Source organism: Crassostrea angulata, chromosome 8 (genome assembly GCF_025612915.1).
Source record: "Crassostrea angulata isolate pt1a10 chromosome 8, ASM2561291v2, whole genome shotgun sequence".
NCBI classification, from domain to species: domain Eukaryota; kingdom Metazoa; phylum Mollusca; class Bivalvia; order Ostreida; family Ostreidae; genus Magallana; species Magallana angulata.
In genome coordinates this window covers 28872055-28899284 of record NC_069118.1, presented here as the reverse complement: position 1 = coordinate 28899284, position 27230 = coordinate 28872055, and the positions used below count along the sequence as shown (strand labels likewise).

The window sequence follows — 27230 nt, the reverse complement described above, 5'->3', positions numbered from 1 at the left end:
TATCAACAGTCATATATAAGCAATGCAAGTGATTTTCATGAAATGACCTGTAAGTTATCTATTAAACTCGATCATTTTCAACAAAATTGATAAATGAACTAAGTACAATAAATCTCGGTTATAGCGAAGTCCTATGGACCAATGGATTTACTGCGTCTTATCCGAAATTTGATATATCCGTATAACTAATTCGTAATAATAAGTATTGCGAATTTACTATTTACATGTTTTCTCTCACTAGACACTGAAGCTTAAAATAATGATAATGCATTACAGTAACTTTGATACTTTCAATAATCAGACTGTGAATCGAAATATATATATATATATATATATATATATATATATATATATATATATATATATATATATATATATATATATATATATATATATATATATATATATATATATATATTCATTCAATCTATTATGCAAAATGGTAATGCAAACCTTTTAACTGTAAAGAAATTTGTTATAATAGTGTTAAATTTCGTTATTATTCACCTCTACGGGACTCAAAATCACTTTGCTATATCCGTTAATTCGTTATATCTGAATTCGTTGTAACTGTAAAAGTTTGCAAAGATTTGTTAAGAATTTGATCGGGGATTCAACAAAACTTCGATATATCCGAGAAATCGCTTAATCTGTGTTCGTACTAAACAAGTTTAACTGTACACCAAGAAAATTACATTATTAAAAAAGAAAGACTGAAGTACATGTAATTATTGCGTATCGGATTTATTCTCATAAAGATCTAATTTTTGGAGTAGGTATTCATAAGAGTAAGTAATAAGATAAACATGCGTATATTTGATAATAAACTCTCAGGCTGATAAACAGATGCATGCAAGAGTTATTGGTACTGTTTTGCTGTAAGACCTGCGTACACAACACAATAGTCATCTCATCGAATTCCATGATACAACGAATATGTCAAAAATAGTGATACTTTACCTTTGTATTGCTGCTTTCAATGTGCATCAATGTGCTGGCCAGATTTTAAAGGTATGTAATATTATACATGTAGCATCTGAAATATAACCTGATTCAAAGACGACTTAAATTATTGTTGTAATTAAATGCAGGCTATGTAATACAATACATTACAAGCTTTGGGCCGTATTTGACTGTAAAGAGTAACCACGACTTCTTTTTTACTGTATTATTAAGTAAACGAAAATTTTCATTTGATTTATGAAATAAACCATCGTATAACTATCCGTGAAAATGTAATATATCTTATGGAGATTATATACGAAAGCTTAATTCTGCCAATTGAATTAGATGATCAGTAATGTTTAAAACAGCGAGTAATGTTATAAAAGATCTTATAAGCTTGTGTAAAGATCTTGTAGTTATGACTAAGAATGGTCTCGATTTTTAACTTATTATGTCAGACGTGTGCTTTTATATGTATTGTGCACACATCATGTAATGCCGTTAGTACGAATTATTAGCATATTAAAAGGACTTACATGTATTAGCTTGTTATTCCGAATAAACTCATTGTTTGTATGGCAAATCAAATTGTAATTAGAACTTGCTATACGCTTGACTGAGTATATCTCGGCTTAAGTATTAATTTTCCATAATTAACCTAAAGGAAAAAGTGGACAGCAATGTTTGTAGAGCTAGATAGGCCTCCGTAGTTCAGTGAGTTTTTTCCCCCTGCATTTGTTTACAAACTTTAAAACTCCACAATCAGAGCAGAGAAATTTCAGTTATTTATTTGCCTGATCTCGTCACACGTTTGGAACTTTATCTGTTATTTTATCGCAATTTCTTCAACTTGCAATCTCTCATTACATCGTGAAATACAGAACTTGCTTTACAATTTTTTCTTCGATTGTTTGTACTTACACTGCAACAAATCCTTTGTACATGAACATGAATGATGCTCATTAAGCGCCTTCTGACACAAGTTTAAGTAGATCAAGTGTAAGATTAGTACATGTTACACTGACTTTGAAGTAGGATATGTATCATTAATATAACAGCGCCCTTATTCTAAACACTAACCTTGAAGTCTGAACTAAATACGTGAGAAAGCGTTAATATCTAAACAACACATTGATGCCTTTTAGATAAGTATTATCAGGACCAAGACGCCATAACATCACTGTTTAAAATGTACTGCAAAGTAGGTCATGGGTTACAATCTCAGATGTGACTTTTTGGACAGGAAAATTTAGGGGATTTTTTTTCTGACTTTGTGTAAATTACTACAAAATTATTTCCTATTCTGCAACTGCAATCTTCTGTGTTTTGCATAGTATTGCTTCGAAATTATCATCAGGCACCGTTATACATGTAGATCTTCATTTCTTTATCAATGACCTACTTAAATTTATGGAAATTTTATTGTTCATCTATATAGAGAACTCTTTGCAAGTATTTCGCTTATGACTTTTTTGCATATGTAATATTGTTTGTTTGTATCATTCTATAATTTGCTTTTAAAAATTGTTTAGACCTTAGGTGCTGAAACATAAAATGTACAAAGTAAATTCCAAAAGTTTTACAGTATACAATAAATATCAAAGATACGACGCGTATTGGTTTTTGTGTGTGTTTGTTTGTCTTTGTTTTTTTGTTTTTTTTTAATTTATGAGTCTGATTACTAGTATTAACAAAAATGCACAATAATTACAAGACGATGAAATCAACAGGTAACACACTAACCATCCAGGTACACTGGAAATCACAGAATTTTACTAGAAATGAATAAGTTATTCAAAATATAATACAACAGATATACAAATTTATTTGCAAGCTGCTGACTATTTACATCGACTATGCATCTAACTGCATCTAACTCTTACTGGTATAGCAAAACCGTAGAACAATGACATTAAAGAAGATGAACATTTATATTTTGAAAATTTGACAAGTTTGTAGCATACATACAAAATAATTGTTGTTTGACTCAATTGATACTTATTTTCACCCTCAAACATTTGCCATGAACCTATCAAAACCTAGGGTTTATGAAAATATCTCCGCCTTACAATGTAGGAGATTATTCACAAATCATACAGGTGATATATAAACCTAATAGAAAAATATTTCTCATAGAACTGTCTTTCAAAAACGACAGGGATTTTTTTTCGGAATTTGATGACTTTCGATAAAAGAATTATTCCAAACTACCGTCTGAATTCCAGTAGAATATGTTTACTTTGAGAGTAACTATCTCTGAGAATAAAATTTAAATAATAACTTCTATCAATGGTGATATGACACACTAAAACTAACCCAGCAATGTTGTCTGTCTATTACTGTATACAGGGTTATTTTCACCCCATGTAATTTTCACCTTTTTACACTTGAGAAAAAGTTTTATATATTTGAATTCGCCAAGCTGCCAGCGAAGGCAAAAAGGGCGAAAACAAAATGGTGGCCAATATTCCCCTGTATACAGTAATAGATTGTAAATGGATTTATAATCCAGTCAGACATTAACAAAACAGACTTTATGATATTTGCACATTCTAAATGTTTGGCTTCAACAGACACCTTTGCATTGTACACTGCAAAAAAACATTATCGTTATAAATCTTCTCTTTAAATTTACTTTTTATTCAAAGACTTTAAAACATAATATTTACATTTTCCAGTGTCTTTGCCTGTGATAACACTACGTATCGATTTTGTACTATATAACTCATAATACAAATGACGCCAAATTGAGGCGCCAGCGGGGTTTGTTTATTTATATCTAAATATATAATCGTACGATGGCTTAAAATTATATAAATATAAGTAATAAGGAATCATTCTTTGAATATTATGAGGTGATAATTTCGATCGGGGCGTGATCAAATCTATCATAAAGCCCTTCGGGCTTTATTGGATTTGATCACGCCCCGACCGAAATTATCACCTCATAATACTCAAAGAATGATTCCTTATTCCTTATATAACTATTCTTAACAAGCTACTATGGAATCATTTTTTTTCCTGGGAGTCAATATTCGTGTGTAGTCAAACTTTTTTTTGTTTTTTGGGGAGGTCATTTCATCAGTAGCAATTCTATTTTGTGGATAAAGGCGATTGTATTAAAAATAATGATTAATGATGTAAGTCATTGGGCAAGAGCTACCCATGAAACCCACGAACATTGGTCCCCAAACAACAATGATGATTTCACAGTATACCAGTGAACTCTTCGACTAAAGATATCTAATTTTACACCTTAGATTTTAAAGGGGAATGGCAAGGGTGATTTTATTTTTACTTTTAAAATGTGAACGTTAACAATGCTTAACTAATCATTTTAGTTGTCAACCTAAATTGCAGCGTCAGTTGTCAAGTAATGAGCGCGAGAGAACTGGTGCTACTATTTTGGCAGACCATTAATATTACCTTTGGGCATTGTAAATATTATTATATAAAAAAAAACAGAGAATTTGAATAAAAAATGATTAGACCCCTTTAAAAATCTTTGAATTCGAATGAAAACAAATACATAGAAGGAATTTTCCATTTAACATTGCTATACATCAGGTTTCCTTGTAAATCACTATTGAAAGACAGCAAAAATGTTCAAGAAGATATTTTCACAACGCAAAGATTTTTTTTTAAACTAAATCACTTTATATGTCTTATATAAAATTAATTTCACTAAATGCCCGGTATTAGGTCTCAATGATATGATATTGTTAAGTTAATTTAAACACTGTCAAACATTTTGCCTATTGTAAATATTTAATTTTCTTGACATTGCCGTAACACTCACACACAAACAGAATGTCATTATTGTCCATACATAAACCATAAGGATACTTCAGATCACAGTTATCAATGTAACGGAGAAACTGTCCATTCTGATTCACAATGTGGATACAATTGTTGTCTTTATCGGCTGTCAGAATATGAAACTGACTGTCCGTTGTGATACCACAAGGTTCAAATGGTTTGTTTTTGGTAACTGAAGAATGACCGGTGTATCTCCATCTAAGTTTACCGTCCTGATTAACCACCACAATTGCACCAGCCTTATAGTCAGCTACACAGATGTCATGGTTTCTGTTCTCTGTGATGTATCTAATATAACTATTCCCCGAGTACAGAGGTATACCTTTATCATCAAATTGAATTATTTGTTTCTCTGTAGATCCTAAATACCGGACAACTTTGGATTGAGTTTTATCATCACCGTTCATGGTAACCAGGAGGTCACCATTAGATGTGACACACAGATTGAGAGGCACCCATCCATGTAATCTGATCATCTCTTCTGTCTGACCATTCTTTAGTATATTTACTGTATTAGACGTATCATCAGAGTACAGAAGATCTCCATTAACGTCTACAGCTATATCTTTAGGCCGTTTTCTCGATTTAGTGGTGTTTGTTTGATGCAGTGAACCATTAATGTTGAAACATTTTATTTCATTGGACAATCCACTCGTCCATATCTTGTCTTCATTCCGACGTACGACACTATATAATGAGCCATACCCCGTCTGTATTGTGGTAACAAGAACAGGTTCACTCAGTAATTCCTTGACTAATGTTTGCAGTTGGTTTGGTGACTGGGGGTCTTGTTCTGTATCAGTAGATAGTGGGGTGATCCATCCAAACACGCTATACAGCTTCTCACGGTCTATTTGTTTTGGAATGAATGATGGCAATGTAACCTTAACTTTGGGTGGAAGCTTGTTGAACTCCTTGATCTTACAGCTGTACTCAATGGTTGGAGATACTTCTGTAGATTCCTTAGTTTCCTTCATAGCCAGTAACGCTTTCTCTATGAAAGACTGCGTCTGTTTAATTTCATTCAAATGTCTCTGTAAAATCTCTATGTGTATCACTTTTATCTCGCTCAATTCGGTTTTCATCTTGTTGATAACGATGTCGATTTCTCTATGCCATTCCTTTCCTTGTTTTAAAATTTCTGTTGTAAGTTTCTCATATCCTCCGTCAAGACTAGCAAGCTGATTTTCCACGTCGAGTGCAATTTCTTCATATTTAGGGGTAATAAGATCTTGTAACTTCTCTGTGTCCTTTTCAATAACTTCTTTTTTCGCTTTGTAAACTTCTAAAATATCAACAAATATATGTCCCCTGTGTTGTTCGGATGCAGTACAGGAAGAACAAACAAAAATGTTACCACAATTCTTACATTGATATTTGCAGTTTTTGTGTGTGTGCGTTACGCATTTTGGATAAATCAAGGTTGATCTTCGATCCTGAAATCGGACTATTTTGTGCTTATCATATTCACCTGAGATGTGATCTACTACACAAGTCTTGCAGAGGTTGACATGACAAAAGTCACAGTAGCTGTGTACTATGGCGGTCTCACAAAGGTCACATCGATGGATATCCTGGGCACTAGAGCGAGGATCCATGGCTGTAAAAAAAAATCAAAATAAATTAAATCATGATTACAAAAATTTAAAAGTTATAATTTAGAACACTAAAACGAAAGTACACCCATATATTATATTCACATTGTTTTCAATTTGGATATACACAGCATCACACTTTCTTGATTTGCTAAAATAAAAAAAGTAGGATATGATTACATCGAAATCAAAAATATGATAGATATCATATATTTACCTAATCAGACAGGTCCGTTGTCTCAAACATGGCTGGACATGTCACCTGACGGTAGCTTTATAGTTTTATTTAGAGTTACTTCCCGTGTCTCACAATTCACTTTCGATTTTAGAACTGTTCCATTCTTTTATCCCAGTTACATTAAAATATCAGAAACGATCGAATGCTCTTCAAAGAGAGGGGCGTGTAGTTACATTTAAGTAATATTGTAAACTTAATTTAAATAACTAAATGGTCAAAAAGTGCTTTTTTGTTCACCCCCCCCCCTCTTAAATTTCTAACGAACAATTTTCATATATCCCACAGATTGTCGTTGTCATCGCCGCTCCAACGAAGAAATAAACACAGTAAAAAAAAGAGAAACATATATATATTTAAAAAAAGAAGAGAAACATTTACTCTCCGTCTGATGCATTGATTTCAAAGTTTTATCGATCTCTGAAATATTTTTTTTCAAAATTAGTCAGCTTGGTTATTATATTATCACGGTTTAAAAACAGCAATGCTTATCAAATCAAGCAAAGTCATTACAATGTACATGTAATATATTAATACTACTTACTCATTTATATTCGTGGGGCTCAATGTTTGTGGGTAGCCAAAATTTTCCTCGGTCGTGAGGACCCAATTTCGCTTGTAGTTATTTTATTTTGTAGATAAATACCAATGGTTACCAACGAAAGACACGTTATTGGTCCTCAACAAACAATGATGATTCTACAGTATATCTCTAAATTTTATCGATTGTAGAAGCCACGGATTTATTACCTTCATGTGATGTCTGACATCCGGTTTCGGTTTGCCACCACGTTGGTCACCAGTAAAGTTGCTAATCCTGCCAACACGTCACAAGAAGTCAGATTTGACGTCACACTTCCAAATGAAGCTTTCATATCAGACTTCCAAATGTAGGTCAGATTTTACACTGATCATCTGGGTTTTTTCTTTTGTTTTACTGATCTTTTTTGGTTGTTGAATGTATTCTTTAAGGATGAAAAGTTTCATTAACAATGCACTGTATCTTAAATGTTTGATGACTTAACAGCTATGTATAATATTTTTAATTACAAAATTCATCTATTGACTTACATTTTTTCATAAGCGTATATAATACTACATATACATTATTGTCGACTTTACATTTAAAATCGTTTTGTTTTTTTATTGTTTACAATTGAATGCGTTAGTATTACATTTCTAATAATCTAACAACATTTGAATATCAGTCGTACAGTTATAAGCAAGATTCAAATCTCACGATTCTTCGTTATATATGTAAATAAGGCCTGTGTCATGTTTTTGTTTACATTGGTTAAATATACCGGTAAAAGTTCTTTTAAAAACTGATTTTCCTATCTGCTTAATATCCGTTTTAAACGCATTTTGTAGCGTTTGTCACATTCATTTTAGGTTTAAACTTGGGATTTTCTTATCAACTTTCAAAAAGTTAACAAAAACATCACCTGGAGTGTGCTTTGTTTACCTATTTAAGAATTAAATTAAGAGCTCTGTATCTCGCTTATAAATGCATGTATCTTGACAACTGACACTGACATTTTGGTTGACTATTAGAAATAATCTTGACCTAGGCAAATACATGTCAATATTGAGAAGTCTAAAAATAAATCTCAAGAGAGTGGGATGTCGACCCTTGTACCAATGCAACAGGTTTTGGTAATGAGACATATTAAGCAGTGGACTAGTTTATACCCCCTCTAAAAGATTACAGCTTTAGAGTTAAAGATAAACTACAAATTTAACAATTATAACCATTGGATGCATTTTTGCATGGTCGATTGAGTTATAATACTAGTAATTAGCAAAAAAAAACTATTACATTTAAGTATATGATTAAATGTTGGTGTTTTTTAAAGTTTAAAACAATATTATAAAAATTGATCTAATGACATTTAGCTTTACAACATACGTATGACTGTATAGAAGAACTTTTAAATTTCTAACATAAATTGAACGAAGGTCTATTTATTGTAATGTGCATCATGATAACCTAATTTTGTATTTAAAAGAAAAGATGTTATAGTTATTGCAATATGCTCTCGAAATTTTAGGGAGATTGGGGGAAAGATTTATCCCGGTGAGGTAAACGAGAAAGTTGCTGCACAGAAGAAGTATGACGCAGCTAAGAAAAAGGGACAGAGTGCTGGACAGGTCAAACAAAAGTAGGTCACAATATTCACCCGTCACCCATATTGAGCCGTTGGATGAGTAAAATTTGCGATCGTTTTGAGAACTGCGATAGAATTAGGTGGTTAGAGTCCCTCTTTCTCGCTATTTATCTTTCTTATCCATTCCGTCGAACAATTTTAATAACACTCTTGATATAATCCTATACAATGTTATTTCATTTAACTACCAAATACAACAAAATTAAAATACCAAAACAAAGTGATAAATTCACGGGTTCTTTTGATATTTTAAAAACTATAAGTCCATATTCCGCCACATTTTAACACATTGTACAAATGATTACGTACAAATGTATGCGTATATTGATATTCAAATCAAATATTAACATTCGAATATATATATATATATATATATATATATATATATATATATATATATATATATAATCCAAAGTGAGTAAAGTTAATCCACACAAGTAATAAATAATAAAAAATCATTTTATCATTTGAAATGTAAGTACTTATGTTTCTATGGCGATCTTTCAAAACTACTGAACTTATTCTAAAACTACTAATACCTCAAAGTTTTGGTGTAAACTGGACACCAATTTTATTAACTACAGGACGTGGTTGGTTCTAGTGTTCTAATTGGACATCTTTTTTTAAATAGTAGAATATGAATAACATTCCAATTGTAAATGATTCATAATATATGTTCTTTCAGACCACGAAATACAAACAGATTCTCAGTGGAAGTCAACGTTGGGGCTCAAGAAAAAGTTGTCTTTAATCTGACCTATCAGGAGCTTTTAAAACGCAAACAAGGCTCGTATGAACACGTGATATACATCAATCCCAAACAGATAGTGGCCGACTTTCAAATTCACGTTTCTATTGAAGAATCAAGGGAATTGACTGGTGTGAGAGTCCCTCCAATACGTAATGAGTTGGAGCAAAACTTGGAAATCAAAGGTATGGTTGTGCAAAACGATTCACTCAGTCAACCGTTAGTGTGTTCACACTGTAACAAATGTACTTCTAAAGATAAACTTCTGTTCCGATTCGAATAATTTCCCTGTGCAATACAGTAATCCATATTTAAAGGAATGTGTGGGTAAAAAAAAAGAAGAATTTGGACCCATTTCTAAGATTGGCATGTTAAAAAAGCCTTTTGTATTTTCTTTTATCTAAAACAAATAATAATTACGGCGCGATAACTTGTAAAAAATTAATTTAATAGTAAATAAACCATTCACAGGTGACAATTCATTAGCGGTTGTAAGTAGGCCAACCACAAAATCTGCTAGGATTTCATACAGTCCTTCAGAGGCGGATCAAAGGCAGGATTCGGAGCGGGGAATATCCGGGCTCTTCATTGTTGAATACGACATAGACAGGGAAACAAGCGCTGGCGATGTTATGGTAAATATAATTCACCCAACTTACTTTAAAAATCAGTTATATAGATTTCTTACATTGTTTATTGTTTTAAAATAAGAAAATACATGTAGATAGCTTTTAAAACTACAAATAATAGTATTGTAATGCAAACATTAATCGTATCTTAAAATGATAATATTTCATACTTCGGTGCCATAAACCGTAACTAAGCCCACTACTGATATAAGTCCCATTTTAACAAAAGTTATATATATATATAAAAAAACAGGCGAGGATCATCAGTTATCTAGCTCAAATTGATGGTCCAAGTCTCAGGTCTCAGGTATTTATTTCAGGTTGTTGATGGCTATTTCGTACATTTTTTTGCTCCTTCGGACATGGAAGAAATTCCAAAGGACGTACTCTTGATTTTGGACGTTAGTGGATCAATGTATGGTACCAAGTTAAAGCAGATGAAGGACGCAGTATTGGGTATTTTGATTGACCTGCACGAAGGTGACCGCTTTAATATCTTGAAATTCAGTTCTAGTCTTTCCTTCTACAAGGAATCTTCAGTGATAGCGAACAAGAAAACTGTGAGGGAGGCAAAAATATACGTGAACTAGAGACGAGCTCGTTGCAAAGCAACGAGTAGGTCTTCCGCCGGAGCTGGGTGGTTAAATGGCGCAGTAATGTTATGGTGTCCTGGCACTAAAATACGGCTGGAAAACGATACTTTGTTGATCAACATAAATATACTTTGTCAGGGAGTATTCCTTAAAATCTGAATAACATATATTTACAACAATGTTAAACATTATATTTCATGCATTTTTTGTTACGTCATATGGACTTCGTTATCACGTGTCGAGCATATCATAACCTTGCAATTTATCTAATTATATCGCAGCGGTGCAGGTGATTGATTACATTAAATCATAATTTTTTTAATAATATCCTTGTCATGTCATATTCTTTGAGGTTCTTGCTTGCAATTGGGTTTGACATGGAATTTTTGTTTTTTAAAGATATTATTAAAACATTTCATCAAATTATCAAACGAAGGTACGAACATTTTTACTTATTAAAAGCAATTTAGATACAATTGGGGTATATCCGTTGTTTTCCCAAGCATGATTCACATTGGTATTTATATTCTCTGACAATTTTAAGTAAAGTATTTAAAGAATTGTATTGATCTTTCACCGGTGCCTAGTTGTTTTAAAAAATCATCAGTTCATTAGTTGATTACATACAGCAGGGAGAGTCTCCAAACCACTGATTTATAAATAGTCTTTTTACTTGAAGCTTTTAATCAGTCTATTATTTGGTACTGTTAATGATATAAATGAATTCTGTACATTTAGCATTTGCTTCAGCATCTATATAAAGGAAATGAGAGCTTAGAACTGTTTCCATATAATTTACTTTTTATGTTACGATACGTTCCCGGAGATGTATCAAATAAAATGCAGATCGTGACGTCAATCTTGATTTATGGTATTGAATTGATGAAGGTTTTCGGTCAATTTTTATCTCGATACTTTTCCTCGATACTCGAATGTGATGGATTATTAAAGGACTAAGTGCGGTTTTATGCATTTTTTGCCCCCAAAATCAAAGTTTAAGAAAGAGCTTTAAAAATAAGGTACAAGATAGTTAAAATCATGTTGAAATAAATGTGTAAATGGTTATCACCACAGTGACATCATAATGTAGAAATGACGTCATGAAGATTGCATTATTTTGATAAATTGATGATTTGTGGCAAAATATGGGTGTTTTCCGATGGTTTTTCGACTAGGAATCATCGAGCGCAGGCTTGCTCAAGTACCATTTTTTAGTATAATGTGTATAACTATCTGAAGAAAAACATATGTTAAAATCGCACTTGAGCAGACCTGCGCTCTATACTTCCGAATGCAAAATATAGAGCAAAAATGAGAATATTTTCATTTATTTGCAAATTTGCGGGAATTGGGTCATTTAGGTGACGTCATAGATAAACAGCGAATGAGCAATGATGACTAAAATCAACATCAAAGTTATAGGAATCCTCTCTACAATGATTTGTGAAGATTTTATTTTTATACGATACAATTTAAAAATTGGTTGAAATCGGGGGCAGATATTTGACCATACCGCACATAGTCCTTTATTTCTTACCATTTTATGAAACATTTTCAAATAATGGAATGTGATGGACTGCCGATTGACAATTGTACATAACTATATATAAGAATCTGAACAATGAGTATAAATTGACAGGTGATGACATTTGAAATCTGAGTGAAAGGTTCACAGATATAAAATAATGAAATAAACTCTTATGAGTCTTTGATGTCCAAAACATGAAAAACTGATAATTGCACAATGTTGTTTTAAGGAATTAGCAGTCCTTGAGACGTGACACTCTGTTTCCTTGTAATCACACATAGAGTCCGAAAAGTGTCAATCACTAATTAAATATGCCCGAACGTTTTAAATTGAAATCGGTTCTGTTTTTGAACTTTCATCAAAGTTTACCTGATATGTGGTATGAGACTTCTCCATATTGAAGCCATACTCTGATTGTGTATTGATTCTCTCTGAAAGGGGAGCTCCATTTGAAACATAGGGAGATATTGAAATTTAATAGGTAAATTTCATGGTATTTGATGGTTGATTTTAATTGACTCAGCAATGCAGTTTGTCTAGCAAACTTGGAGTGAAAAAGTGTTTTGAATGAACTAGAACATAACGGCAAAATATATTAATAAAATTTATTGGTGTATGTAATTAGAATAATTGTGTTAAAGGAAACCTATTGTTGCAACTCAAATTTGAAGGTAAACATTGCAGCAAAAATGGTGATGCCTAAAGTGACAACACTATTTGATGTAACAGGTTGCGAATTAGTAAGAAAAAAACGGTGGCCGATTTGGTACCCGCTGACTCTTATGCTGTATTAATTTTATATTTTACTTACTGCCAGAATGAGACTTCTGTATCTTGAAAGAACTCAGTATTTTTAATGCAAAAACTATAAATTCACTTGAATAATTGACTAGGAGTTTAGAAAATAATAGCTCCATTTTCTTTTCGGCGGAAGGGTGGCGGTTTAATCTAAAACACACAGTTTTATAAGTCTCCCCATTTCATTTTTCAATGACATATTCAATCATTTTGGATGCATCAATTTCAATTGAGGCGTTTTTTATTTACTTGTAGCTTATTCCAAATTTCAGATGGAATGACATCAGGCACTAAGAATACTGGGGTTTGTCTCATGCTGTTTTGTTCACCCATCCTCAAGAAAAATGAGTATATCAATAAATTTAAAATGTTGCTAGTGTTGATGGATGTTAGCCTAAAACAGGTTATCAACATTCATGGATAAAGTTATGCAAATAACTTCGTTGTCTCATCAACTTTTAAATTTTCTTTCGCATGATATAATTTTCTTCATTTTGGTACTCTACTTTTTTATGCATCGATTGTTGTTTCTAAACTTGGTCTTGCACCAGTTGTTGAGAACGTGAAATGAAAACCTGATTCAGAAATAAATATCTCTGAAGTCTTTCATTTTGCATGCACTGGCATATTTACCTTAAATTGTACATTGATACTTTCCTTTTCATACTATTCTACAGACCTCAAGCCATTATTCAGATCATGTTGCATTATAAAGGTTCATGGAGATAGCCTCATGGTAGCTATAATATGTTGGCAACGGTGTTGTTTGAATTTTTGACATCTGAAGTTTTGTGTAAACATGATCAATAAGTGTAGCATTTTCAGTAGTTGGAAAATCTACTGTCTGTTGATACCCATAGCTTTTCATGAGTTTGATCGTTGAAATATTGGAAGCTAATATATTTTCATTGAAATCTCCCATCACCACCTTGTCCTCTGTTCTCTTATCCAATGATTTTAGCAGCATTTCTAAGTTCATTAGAAATTTTTGCAAAGCATATACATTGGGTCTGTAAAGAACAACATATATAATGCTATGCAAGTGATCTTCTAACAGAATTCCCTCAATGTTTTGAACTGGAAGCTGCTTTCGTGTGATATTGCATGTATCTTTTAAATATACAGCAATGCCACCTCCTTTTGACCTCTTTAACTTTCTGAACATCTCATCTGCTTCTTCATAAGCTTCACATCTTGTCAAGTGATGGAGATGGAATTTTTCCAAATGGAAATTCTCTAAAGGGTCGATATTTGACAACCAAGTTTCAGTTAGGCAGATCACATCTGTGTCTTTAAATCTGCAATCATGTGTCATGTCATTAAAATGTTGGCGAAGACTCTGAATATTGTGCAAAATTATTTTTCTGATATACTTGTTATACAACAAGTCCTTGTTATTCTCAGTGAAAAACCGCGGCATTTTTGACAGAGCTTCAGACACTTCCTTATCAGCATAGATTTTGCTCTTTAACACACCATCATTTGAAACCGAGATACTTAAACCTTTTTCAGAAGTAACTCTGCTTAATGCAACGTATGCTTGGCCAGCAGAAAACACTTTATTTAAATCAACAGCTATTTCTGTTGTTGTCAATCCTTGGACTTTATGTGCCGTGCAAGCCCATGCTAGTCGAAGTGGAAATTGATGTCTTGTGAAACTTTTGTTTGATGTTGTTTTCATTTCTTCCTCACATCTATGAATCTGAACAGCAAAATATGAACCTCTCTTAAATCCAGTTTTTTCTCCAACTTTTTTGTTGTCAAAGGAAACTGTTATTGATTTGATGTCTCCATTGGATTCCTCTGAGATTTCTAAGACCGTTCCAATAACACCATTCACTAGTCCATCTGACACATCAATGTTGCGAATTAACATTACCCTTGCATTGACTGATAGAACAAGTACACTTGACATCCCATCTGTCTTATGTCGTACAAAGGGTTTTTCCCTTAATGTCATTTTACCGCTTGTTTTATCCCTCTCAAAATCTTTTGCCACTATTTCCCGTAAATCTGTACACGTACTGTTTATCATTTTCAGGTTGTGCTCATTTACTTCAACATTTGTTGCAAACACATGCAAGGAATTTTCGTTTCCACCTCTGACACAGCGTTTCAGCATTTGTAAAACGTGTTCTCCTAATTCTTCATTAGAAGTTCTAGTGCGCAAACGATTGAGGTTTTCAGCAAATTCTAGATCTTTTCTTTGACGCATGATCTCATCCAATTCTACTAGTTGGAAATATTCATTCCAAAAGTCACATGGATAACACGGATTCTCTTTGAACAACCATTCCGCTCTGCTTTGTTTTACTGGTGGGAGTTGAAAGAAATCTCCAACAGCTAGTATGGACACACCTCCAAATGGATCCTTATTTTTTTTAATCTGTACTAGTCTTTCATGGATGTAGTACAGAAGTTTCTTGTAAACCATGGAAACTTCATCTATGACCAGTATTTGCAAATTCTCCAGTTTAGCACGGATCTGACTTAAACTTTGCTCTTTCAAAGGTTCATAAGGAATTGGCATGTACTTATTCAAGGAAAATGCATGGTGAAGTGTGCAACCACCTATATTAAATGCAGCTGTTCCCGTAAACGCTGTCAACAAAACTGTAGTATCTTCTGGTCCAGGACTGAGTTTATTTAATATTCTGGAAGCCTCATAATTGATGGTTTTGATTAGATGACTCTTACCAGTTCCTGCTCCCCCTGTCACAAATAAGTGGAATGGGTTTGGTTTCTTTCCTGATGCTTTTTTCAAACACCACTCCCTCAAACAATAGAAAATCTGTTTCTGCTTAGCATTTAGCGATCTTAACAGAGGTACCATTTGTTCCTTGACACTGTTCATAACCGTCACTGTGTATGGAATATTACATTTACCTTCACAGTTTTCAAGGTCAGCCACGAACTCAGCCTGGTTATCAGCATGGTTCTTAAGCTTTCTTCTTTCAATGTCACAATTTTCTCTTTCAACTTCTGTTTCTGGACATAGTGTAGCCCAAGCATCTTGAACATCACCAATTGTTTCATATATTTGTTGAGCTTCATCTAGCAGTTGCTCACTGATAGCAAATTGTGCCCAATTTGAGTCTACTATTTGTTTTACAGACTCCAATTTGTCAGATTTTTCTAGGGAAACATACCCAGTTTCATAAAATGTCCTGTACAAGTCAAATCCTGGTGGTTTAAGATGAGTCATTTGTCTGTATGGCAAGTACAACTGCAGCAGAGATTGGTAATGTTTTTCAGAGTCTTTCTCAGTATTAAATCTTGGATACCGAATGACGGCAGGATCTGTTTTACTTCTTCTCTTAACAAAACCTTTGCCGTTTTGCAACATATAAATTCCTTCTTTTTTCGTTTTTGGAATTTGTGATTTAGACAGGACTCTGTATTCAGAACAGAAGGTAGCTAAACACATATTTGGAAATGGGTCACAGGCAGGTCTCAGTTGATATCGCTCAACAATATTTGTCATCCATATATCATCTTCCTCTTCCTCCTGGTTGTCCGATTCATAGTCTCTAGCTTCATGGTCATTTCCCTTTTTCTTGGTCAATTGTGAGAGTGGTTTGCTCAACCTTGTCGGGTTTTCACCAACAGGGACAAATAACACTTTTCTGGAGCACTCTCTCATTCTCAAATTGCATATCCGATATACTGCTTCTTGAGCACTAACCTCACGGTGAGATAAATAAGCTGATCCGATTTTTTTCATTGTTTCTTTAGCATTCAAGTTTCCTTCACTGGCTTCAATCTTAGTCTGCTTCAAAAGCATGCCCATCTCTCTCTCCGCTTTTGATATGTATGACACAACATACACAATACAACTGAATGGATCTAGAACAAACTGTATGTCCATATTTGCGTCCCAGCATTTTAAAAGAAATGGGTTGTATTGATTGATCCATAATTCATTAGGATTCCTTTGAAGAACAATAGATTGCTTTGCTGTTATCATCTGAAAAGCTTGTTCATACACATCCTGTGTAATTTCTAAATCTTTCAGTAACTCTGTTGTTGTTTTCGAACAGTCAAAATCATTGGATTGAATTTTTTCCCAAATAGTTTGCAGAATATTCCTTGCTTCTGTCTTTTGGAGCTTTATTTTGTCTTGAGTGTCAATGGAATCTTTCTCTGAAATTTCATCTTCAAGAGGAGATGATATAAAAGTTCTGCTTGATGGTGGTCTTGGAAAATTGAATCGACATTCTTTACCACCCTTTCTACATGATTTGGAATGATTTTTACTGTGCTGCTGGACTTGGAGAACAGAATTATTCAACTTCAAATCAGCATCCGCTTTTGGTATTGAACAGGGGACGTACCTGTCAATAAATTCACACACAGCCTGTTTTCCATGTTGACTTAAATTTGGAGCATTTTGAACCCAAAACAGACAATGAACATGTGGTGAGCCTCTCTGTTGGAATTCTACTCTAAAAAAGTAGTCTTGAATTTTCCCTATCGGCTCTGCTGGACTTAATATTACCTCATGAAGGAATATATGAAATCTGTGTTCAAACATGCGTGCGACAGTCACAGGGTTTGACTTCAGTATTTCACTCTTTTGGGTCCAATCTAGCTCGTCAACCTGTCTAGTGTCTCCTTGTTGTTGCATTAAAACATGAATGATGTCATGCCATCTGAACTCCGCTGATGAGAATGAGCAGAACCAAGTTGGTATTCCTAACTGCCTTAACATAGCGAACAAGTCTTTTTGAACACCTTGCCAAAATGATGGAGTTCCACGTATTGGTTGAAGGAAACGAAAAGCTTCATCAGATCTAAACATTTTCTTCAAAACTTCTGGATCGTGCAGCATTTCAACTGTAATGTTTGAGCCTTGATTTGTTCGAGCTGTCGACTTTCGGATTGATATTTGTGTTTTATCAATTACTTGTTTTAATTCCGACAGATATTGACTAAAAAATATGTAATCTATGTCCTTAGCAAACCTGTTGTCAGCACTCATCAACCTGTTATTGAAATATTTTGAAAGTGTTATCCTCTTTTCTCTACTTTCTGTCCATGTGTTTTTCCCATTTGGAAATAAATGTGGAAATGACTTTGCCTCATTACCTTTCTCTTGAAGCATTCGCACTGGATTTTTTCCTTCTGCTGGTGCTATATTGTAAATGTCATCAAAGTAGTGGTCGAGAACTTCCTGGCCAATGTCAACAGGCTGAAGACAGGTGTCATACTGTACTCCAGATTGTATTTCATCATCATGTTCTGGATCATTTTCAACATCTGTTTGTTCTTTTTCACCCTCTGAACAACTTTGATCTGATTTTTCAATTTCAAATATGTTGTTTTCAGTTACAGCTATATCAGAATACCAGTCATTATGTTTTTTAAGGTAAGTTAATGCTGCGTCAACATGTGATGGATTAATGAACTGGTACTCATAATGTCCCTTGTATGTTAGCTTACGTTTAAGCTTCACTCGTATTACCATGTCTTCCTCAGTCTTTCTTGGCAAAGCTTCAACTTTCTTTGTGTCCGAAGGCACACAAACAACAGGGCCATAAATCGCATTCTGACCTCCCCTTGGCAATGAAGCAACTTTCATAAAGGGTATGTGTAGTGCTATCAAATGCTTTTCTAATGAATTTAGAATCTGAAGCTCTTCGGGAATATCAAATAACTGCAAATTGTTAGCAGCACATTGTTCTGGAATTTGTCCTTTTACAATTTTCCTTTGACATGTTTTACATAGCCAATGTGAAGATAATGTACAATTTTGAGGACAAGATTGCACACACTCATGTCTATACTTGTTGGAAATGCATTGCTTTGCAACACGCCATATGCTTTGTGATTTTTCTTTATAACTGTCTAGCACACAAGGTTGCACTTGATTTCGAAAGAGAAGTCTGTGACATGAAGAACATGCATAATTTGGTCCCTGTGAAGCTTTATGTTGAAAATTTTCCAAAACATAGTTGGTCTCCTGACATTTCTTCTGTTTTACTTCTTTCTTATTTTTAATGCATAACTGAATCTTTTCCTTCAAGTCTGGCTTTTGTTCGTATTTTTTTTTGGTGTACATTCTCTTTCTAAGTTGATAATCTTTATCTTGGTATTTCAATTTATTCGATCTCTTAACATTTTCTCGAAATGATGCATCATCTTTGTACTTTGCAGTAATTTTTTCCTTCAGTTGCTTCTGATGCTTCATATCTTTTCTGTATTTTTTCTTACTAGCTTGTTTCTTTTTTTCTTTATGCTTGGCATTTGTTCTGTACTTTTCTTCACTGTGTTTTTTCAAGTTTTCTCTGTGTTTTTCATTCGTGTTATATCTGTCTCTGTTGAACTTCCTTAGTTTACTTCTATATTCTTCCATCTCCTTGTATTTAGTTTTCAACTTGTTCAATTTTTTCTCTTTCTGGCAGAGATATTCAACTTTTCTCTGAGACAAAATTTTCATTCTAAATTGATCATTGTTTGTGTACTGGTTTTGAAACCACAATTTCCTTCGTTTCTTTCCACGCTCATTTCTTAAACTTGCATCATCTTCAAAAGTTTCTTTTCCTTTAGTCCTTTTAAGATTTCTGTCAGTAGTATCATCCACTGGGTTGCATCTGTCTGTGTTGATATTTGAAATAACATTTGAGTTCAACACAGATTCAACTACGTTGTAATGATTTCCATCAACATGATTCAGGTAAATGCCTCCCTCAATGGGCGAAAAATGACTGTCTACGAGACTACCTGAATATCTTTTCCAAGCATAATCAGAATATGTAAAAATATTGATTTGCAACATATGCGACATTGCTATTATTTCAAATTCAGTTGCCCATGTTCCAACATTACTCATTTTTTTAATGTAGTTTTCAAGGGATTGGTTTGATGACCTCAAAAGTCCTTTAAACAATGTAGGGTTTTTATTTATGTGTTTACACATTTTGGATCTTAAAATTCCATGTGCATCTTCAGACCCCGTCAAGCTAAAAGATATAGCTCGAAAAAAACAATTACCATCACCTATAATTGTGTGGCATTGCAATGGTGACCCTGCAGGTTCTTTGCTTACACCTTGAACGTGACTTGCATTTTTTTGGAAAACTGGTATTTGAAGATTGGAGCATAGCTTCAGTTTTGAGTTTTCTGTTATCAGTACAAATTCTGTATTTGGAAAATCCCCATCTTCTATGTTGATGATATCCTCACAAGAGGAAGTTTGAGAATGAGCTTCAAGAAAGTTGCTTTCTGTATCCTCGTGAGAACCTATCTGTTTGATGGAAATTCCAGTTATTTCACACTCTATTGCATTAGACAAACCCATAGATTGCGCCAATTCAATGATATGCATTTGTACATCATCAACAGTTTTGACACTTTTGCATAAACTATAGCCATTTGCTGTCATTTTTCCAGAGGGTGTTCTGGAGTGAGAATCAAACATGAAAAACCCATGCTTTAAAACACCACACAGCAATGTATTTCCACCAAAGCAGATAAAACATCCATCCGTGTTTTCAAGACCCCTTTGAATTGCTTCTTGCAATGGTTTGGCATTGAATAAACTTAAATCTGGCAAAGCTTCTACCTCTGATGTGGTTATCAAACTGGCCACTGATTCAGAAAATGACATGGAAAACAATTTAGAGTGAATGTCAAGGATGCGTGGTAGGTCTGATATAAGCAAATATCGATGGCCAATGTTTGTATATCTCTGTAATGTATCGTACAATTCATTGCCAGTGGTAAGAATTCTGTCCAAGTCTGGGGGCTGCCAAAGCTGGGCTTCTTTAAGTTTGTGGTATGACAAAGCTGACAAACAATTTGGAACACATTGTAACCCAGCATTTAAGCCAAATATACCATTTGCTTGATGAAAATTACCTTGAACTGCTGTATACATGTTACTCATCTGCATCATAATTTCAGAATTGTTTGTATCATCAGATATACACTCTTTTCCATCTTTGCAGAACTGTTCTGAATTTGTAACCATGTAAGACTGTTTCTTTTTAATCATAAAGTCAGACTTTTCAGTTTCTGTTACCAAGTTAGACTGTTCAGTTTCTGTTACCAAGTTAGACTGTTCAGTTTCTGTTACCAAGTTAGACATTTTAGCATCTTTTTTCATAACCATACTATCTTGCAATGATAGTAATGGTTGCGTCTGATCTGCAAGGCATGGCGCTAAGCCATCATTGTGCCAGGGTACCCTCAGAGGAGTACAGACCGAGTCAGAGACAGATACTTCCTCAGAAGTACTCAATGAAACGGAATCAGAGATCGGTGTCGTACACACGTATACGGTACTCAGACTTCCTTGGGATGATGCAACCCCCAAGGCATTTGATTGAAACATTTTCTCACTAGGAGAAGCCTGAATCTGGGCTTTGGGATTACTTGTGTCCGTACACAAATCTGTGGAGACTTTCCCATGAAAGTCATGGTCAGAACTACAGGATTCTTCATGGAGCTTTGGTCCAAACCTCCTGATTCTTGTCTGCTCTCTATGTTTCAGCTTTTTGGATCTATGGTTTATTTTCTTTTTTGGGGGCATCTGAAAATAAAAGTATGATAGAAATAAAGATACAGGACTGATATGATGATTTTAGAAAGCCTTGACACATTCCATTTCAGCACTATGACAGGGTTTGACACTATCATTAGTCAAGATAGATTTGAAGTCTGACTATACAAATAACTGCAAACTGTGGTTGGAGTATTATATTATTAATATGTTATTGTAATATATATATTTGAATAAATTATAAATGTACATTTGTGGACATTTCACTGAAAAACAATTCAATTTTACTTTTAGCATCTTGCAGGGCAGGTAGTATAACATTAGTGAAAATTAATTCAGTTCTCATGTTTGTGAGTTAACATGAAATGATTATTGTAATTTAATGTGAACCATGTTATTTAGTTGGGTTCTGTGCTAAAAAGATAAAGTGCCAAGTCTTAAACTTTGTCAAGAGAAATCTCTTTTATCAAAGAATAGATATGATTTGACGATTGTTTTTCATAAATACTTACAAGTTGATTATGTAGGTGTAAATGTTTCATTTGATCTTACAATTTATATATTCAAAACGCATGATGACATTTATACTTGTGCTCATGCGTCATGACAAGGCTAAGTGTGTCTACAGGAAATTGAAAATAGCAGATTTCCAATGCAAATAAAAGGGCAAATAAACAATCTATGATTAAATTGACCAATCACAAGATTTTTTCTAACTTTGGATGATAGATCAAGACCAAGTTTTTTTCCAATTTTTCTTGGGGTAAATAATGCATTTTTTTTAGTTATCACAGACAAATGAAATTGTCTACAAACAAGTAAAGGAAAACAGGCAATAGTTTGCTTTACTAATTTATGGAAAACACCCTTCTGGAAAGGATGGCACATAACAATCATTACTTAGATACGTGTAACGTTACAGTTAATAACATTTCCACAACAAGAAGTAATTGCAATCAGAGCAATTATAAAGTCTCTTAAATGAATGAGGACATCATTGGGGGTAGGGATTACCCACATGGGTTAAACTTTACAGACAATATAATTTACTGCTGATACTTGATTATATGATATCGATTGATGATATTCCCCAGGGGTAATTTACTGTCTATCTGGTGAGCCGACATGATCCAAGGAACAAGAATATAAATAAGTATTGGTGGGGATCTCAACTGTTTTCAAGATATTTGGGCACTTCCTGTTCAAAGGGGGGTTCAAGACCATTCCCGGGCTCATGACCAATATGCCATTTGAGACAAGGAACAAGAATGTATATGATTTCTGGGTGGGGATCTCAACTGTTTTCAAGATTATTTGTGTACTTCCTATGGGGGGGGGGGGGGGGGGGGGGGAGGTCAGGACCACCCTGGGGTCCATGACCTACACAATATATATAAATATATATATATATATATATATATGGTTTAGGGGTGGGTATATCAACCGTATTTAAGATATTTGGGCACTTTCTGTTTGTGGGGGGTCAGGACCACCCATGAACTACTTATCATTTGTTGGCCCTTAAGGTGGTATGGGACATCTGTCGATATAAATGTGGATTAAAGTACTATGTAATTGAAAAACTTTAACCGGTTTAGAATTTTCAAATTTTACAATATTTAACCCAAAAATTAGATTTTAAAAATATTTTAAAAGGTAAAAATTGTAAAACCCCCAGCGGGATTCGAACTCATGACTTACAGGTTCGTAGTAAACCCCCTAACCCACTGCGCTACGGAGTTAGGTGACCATTTTGGGAAAGAAACTACTTATATAATTAATGTATATAATTACACATTATTTTATTGTTTATTTCGATAAACAATACGTCACAACATGGAACTGTCCCATACCACCTTAATACAATGAACAAGAATATATATAGATTGAGGGTGGGGATCTCAATGGATTTTGAGATATGAGGGAACTTCCTGTTTCTGGAGGAAGAAATCACCCCATATGGCCATAAACTATATACCATGTGATTTCCCTTTACACAAGGAGAAAGAATATATATTGTTAAGGGGTGGGGATGTCAAAAGTTTTTGAGCTACAGGCATTTTCCCAAACCTGACTGTTATGGGAATAACCCCACGGACCATATCTAATGTACCATACATGTATATGTAAGACTGCCATCGACAAAGAATCAAATCGTTGATGTTAATGTTTCAATTGTTTGCACTGATATAAAACAATACAATTCTTTTGAGGTCTGCACATGAAATAAATGCAACATTTCATACTACTCTCATTAAACTTTCATTAAATCTTTTCATGACGTTGGAGAAACAGAGACAGCAGTTTTTATATCAGGGCCCAGGGTCTATAGAATTGTCAAAATTGAATTGTAAATTGTTTAAATTGAAATTCTTCTCTAAAATGCCCAGGTTAATAAGAGATCTTCCTCAAGAATATATAGGGAGATGTTTCAGAGTTATAGAAAGATTCATTTCTCTGATATGTCACAAAAAATTTACTTTTAAATTCTCATCCCCGCCCACCCCTCTGAAAATGGCAGACCCCGATGCATTTTATTTTTGGAACAAGAGGCATCACACTAAAACAATTTTAAAGAATCAGCTATATGTCAAAAGCTTGCATATAAGTAACCCATACATTTTGTGAATAATCAAAATGACTTCCTTTGTACAACTAGATCCCCAATGTGGCCCCACCCTACCCCTCAAAATGACTTCCTTTGTACAACTAGATCCCCAATGTGGCCCCACCCTACCCCTCAAAATTTTGATTCAATCCACACTATCTTAAGTTGCTTTCACCCAAGTTACAGCTTTTCAAGGCAATGATTTTTTAGAAGATTTTAAGATTTTACTTTATATATTCCTACATAAAAATGTGTTCACCCAACCCCTGTTGTGACCCAATCCTACCCCCGGGGACCATGATTTGAACAAACTTGAATCTACACATACTGACGATGCTTCCACACAAGTATCAGCTTTCCTGGTTGATTAGTTTCTGAGAATAAGATTTTAACAGACTGTTCACTATTTACTTCTATGTAAAAATTTGACCCCCCCCCCCCCCCCGCATTGTGGCCCGTCCTACCCCGGGAGTCATGATTATCACAACTTTGAATCTACACTACTTAAAGATGCTTCGACATAAGTTTCAGCTTTTCTCGCTGTTTGGTTTTTGAAAAGAAGATTTTTTAAAATTTACTTTATATATCCCTATGTAAAATTTCCAAACCCCTCTATTGTGGAACCGCCCTACCCCCTGGAGTCATGATTTTCACAACTTTGAATCTACACTACTTAGGGATTTCTCAATATAATTAAGTTTAAGCTTAAATCCTGGCTGATTGCTTTTTGAAAAGAAGATTTTTATGGATTTACTCTATATATTCCTTCGTATAATTTGATCCCCCATTTTGGGCCAACCCTACCCCTGGGAGTCATGATTTTCACAACTTTAAATCTACACCACATGTACCTGAGGATGTCTTTACACACGTTTCAGCTTTCCTAGCTGGCTAATTGGTTTCTGAGAAATAGATATTCAAGGATTTAATCTATAGATATACTCCTATGTAAAAATTCAATCCCCCCCCCCCAACCCCCATTTTGGCCCCATCCCACCCCCAGGGATCATGATTTTTACAACTTAACACTACCTGAGGATGCTTCCACACAAGTTTCAGTTTCCCCGATCAAAGGTTCTTGAGAAGAAGATTTCTATAGATTTACTCTTTATATTCCTATGTAAAATTTGACCCCCAATTACTATTATTTGACTAAATTTATAATCTCAATAATTTTGCGTCAAATCCTTAGAATATAAAATTGTGAACGCTAAATTTTGTTCTAACAATAGTTTCATTTAGATTACATCTGAGAAATAGAAGCAAGATTAAAAAATATGAGATGTGCTTCTTACAATTTTATTCTCTGTAATTAGTGATTTACATTAAACTGTCACAGTATTTAAACTTAATTTCAAATCAGCAGTGTTCTAGACATAAAAATATATAAACACAACTTTGCACACAAAAATGATATCAATGCTAAATATTTACATCTACCAAGTATTACTCCCTTTATATCTTATAGTTAATTCACAGCTCTATAGAAACAGCCAGATTGAAATCTACATGCCCCGTTTATTGATTGGTCGAAATCTACAGCGGCTGAAACTGACAGGACCAAACTTGACACGCCCAGTTTATCGATTGGTCGAGACCTACGACTACCTTGGAAAAATCACGGACCGCACGAAATAATCATGGCGACGTCAGACTCAAAGTCTCACAGGAGACGATTTGGCTGTTTCTTTTAGTTAACATACTTACGTACATTAACATTAATTTAGTGAATTTTACTTACTTTTCATAATCAATTTATCAATTGGCTAAAAGAAAGATGTTAATATAAACAATAAAATGCTTTCTTTGATGATTCATTTGGGTAATGAAGGTAGCGATCATTGCAGCAAAAATTTACATAGCGGATTACATATTTTTTCTGCAATGTCGCTACCTTCATATCCCAAATGAATCACCAAAGAAAGCATTTTATTGTTTAAATAATTGCTTAAAGTTCTGTAATTTGTAAATGTTCATAGTGATACATTTTATAAACCTAAATTATATAAAACATGCAATAAAATTATTCTTTGTTGAAAAATAGCAATTACCTTCTAAATTTTAGAGTACATGTAAAATTTCTGCCCTTTGACCCAATTACAACTGTCATGCAGGGTATTTGCTTTATTTTGTAGATAACAGAAGTCTTGACTGTGGTTTGTGATAATTTTAACATTAATATGGCACAGTAACTTAATATATGTTATCAGCCAACTTCAATATTAGCACTGAAATTTACAACAACAAAAACCTTCACATACTCCATATTCTCCCAATCAAGATGATTGACAATAATAGACATAATGAATTGCAGCGTACCAATTTAAAACAAAAAAATAACAAATAAGGGGTATAACTCCTGCTAAATCAACATACCAAAACTTCATGCTGATTGCAAATATGCCTATCTATATTTCTGTCTTAACAACAAATATTTACATTTGGTGTATATTTCCCCTTATGTTAGAATTAGAAACCTGAGACATGCAATTTTCAAGATCATACATCATGTATGATCACAAATAGATGTGACATCAATTTTGAATAATTTGTTATTGCCATATAATTGGACAATTAAGGTCAGACACGACTATCTTTCATATTTTCTATTTTTTCCTATCTCCACAATCTGAAGATTTCCACTAAGTAAATTTATAATTATATTTTCATGTTATATGATTCTTTTTTCTATTTAGATAAAAAGTGTTCAATTGAAATAGTATAGTATAACTTTATTTACAAGCATTCAAATGCATTTTGCATGCTATTTTAAGGAAAATTTGAAATATTCTAGCTCCGAAAAGAGCCACGTAATATACCCTGAATTTTTTGGAAATTAACAGGTTTAAATGTTAATAAATAAGGAGTAAAATATGAAGGAAAATTATATAAAATTGAGGAATGTCTCGTGTGTCTTCAAATGAAACTTAAAATAAAGCTAATTCTTTTGAAAAATAATCATTAAATCATATTTTTTCGATCTCAAAAAGAAGTGTTTTCCCAGCATAATATCTGGCACTGTATTTTTAGTTGCAGAAGCTCACTAAATACCGGTAACATG

The 27230-nt window shown here is 33.7% G+C and overlaps 2 protein-coding genes across 5 annotated transcripts in view; one reads left to right on the top strand and one right to left on the bottom strand.

The window, feature by feature from the left end:
• The window catches only part of LOC128158557 (inter-alpha-trypsin inhibitor heavy chain H3-like), a 63364-nt gene that overhangs the window by 23086 nt on the left and 13048 nt on the right, over window positions 1-27230 (top strand). For 2 of the 4 annotated variants that reach the window (XM_052821435.1, XM_052821436.1), the window contains exons 2-6: window positions 7327-7484; window positions 8646-8756; window positions 9448-9695; window positions 9982-10145; window positions 10460-10725. In XM_052821435.1, the coding sequence (XP_052677395.1) occupies window positions 7327-7484; window positions 8646-8756; window positions 9448-9695; window positions 9982-10145; window positions 10460-10725 (947 nt within the window). Of the gene's footprint in view, window positions 1-911; window positions 1012-7326; window positions 7485-8645; window positions 8757-9447; window positions 9696-9981; window positions 10146-10459; window positions 10726-27230 lie in introns of those variants that run through there. The other 2 variants (XM_052821433.1, XM_052821432.1) reach the window with 2 other exon arrangements.
• LOC128158562 (uncharacterized) lies at window positions 4550-6637 on the bottom strand. The gene is made up of 2 exons (XM_052821442.1): window positions 6577-6637; window positions 4550-6364 (listed from the first exon to the last, which is right to left on the bottom strand). The coding sequence occupies exon 2, from the start codon at window positions 6360-6362 to the stop codon at window positions 4701-4703; it is 1662 nt and encodes a 553-aa protein (XP_052677402.1). The 5' UTR covers window positions 6363-6364; window positions 6577-6637; the 3' UTR covers window positions 4550-4700.

What these genes read in the sequence shown, in the direction of transcription:
- LOC128158562 (XM_052821442.1), bottom strand. Translation starts at nt 6,362, where the DNA reads ATGGATCCTCGCTCTAGTGCCCAGGATATCCATCGATGTGACCTTTGT.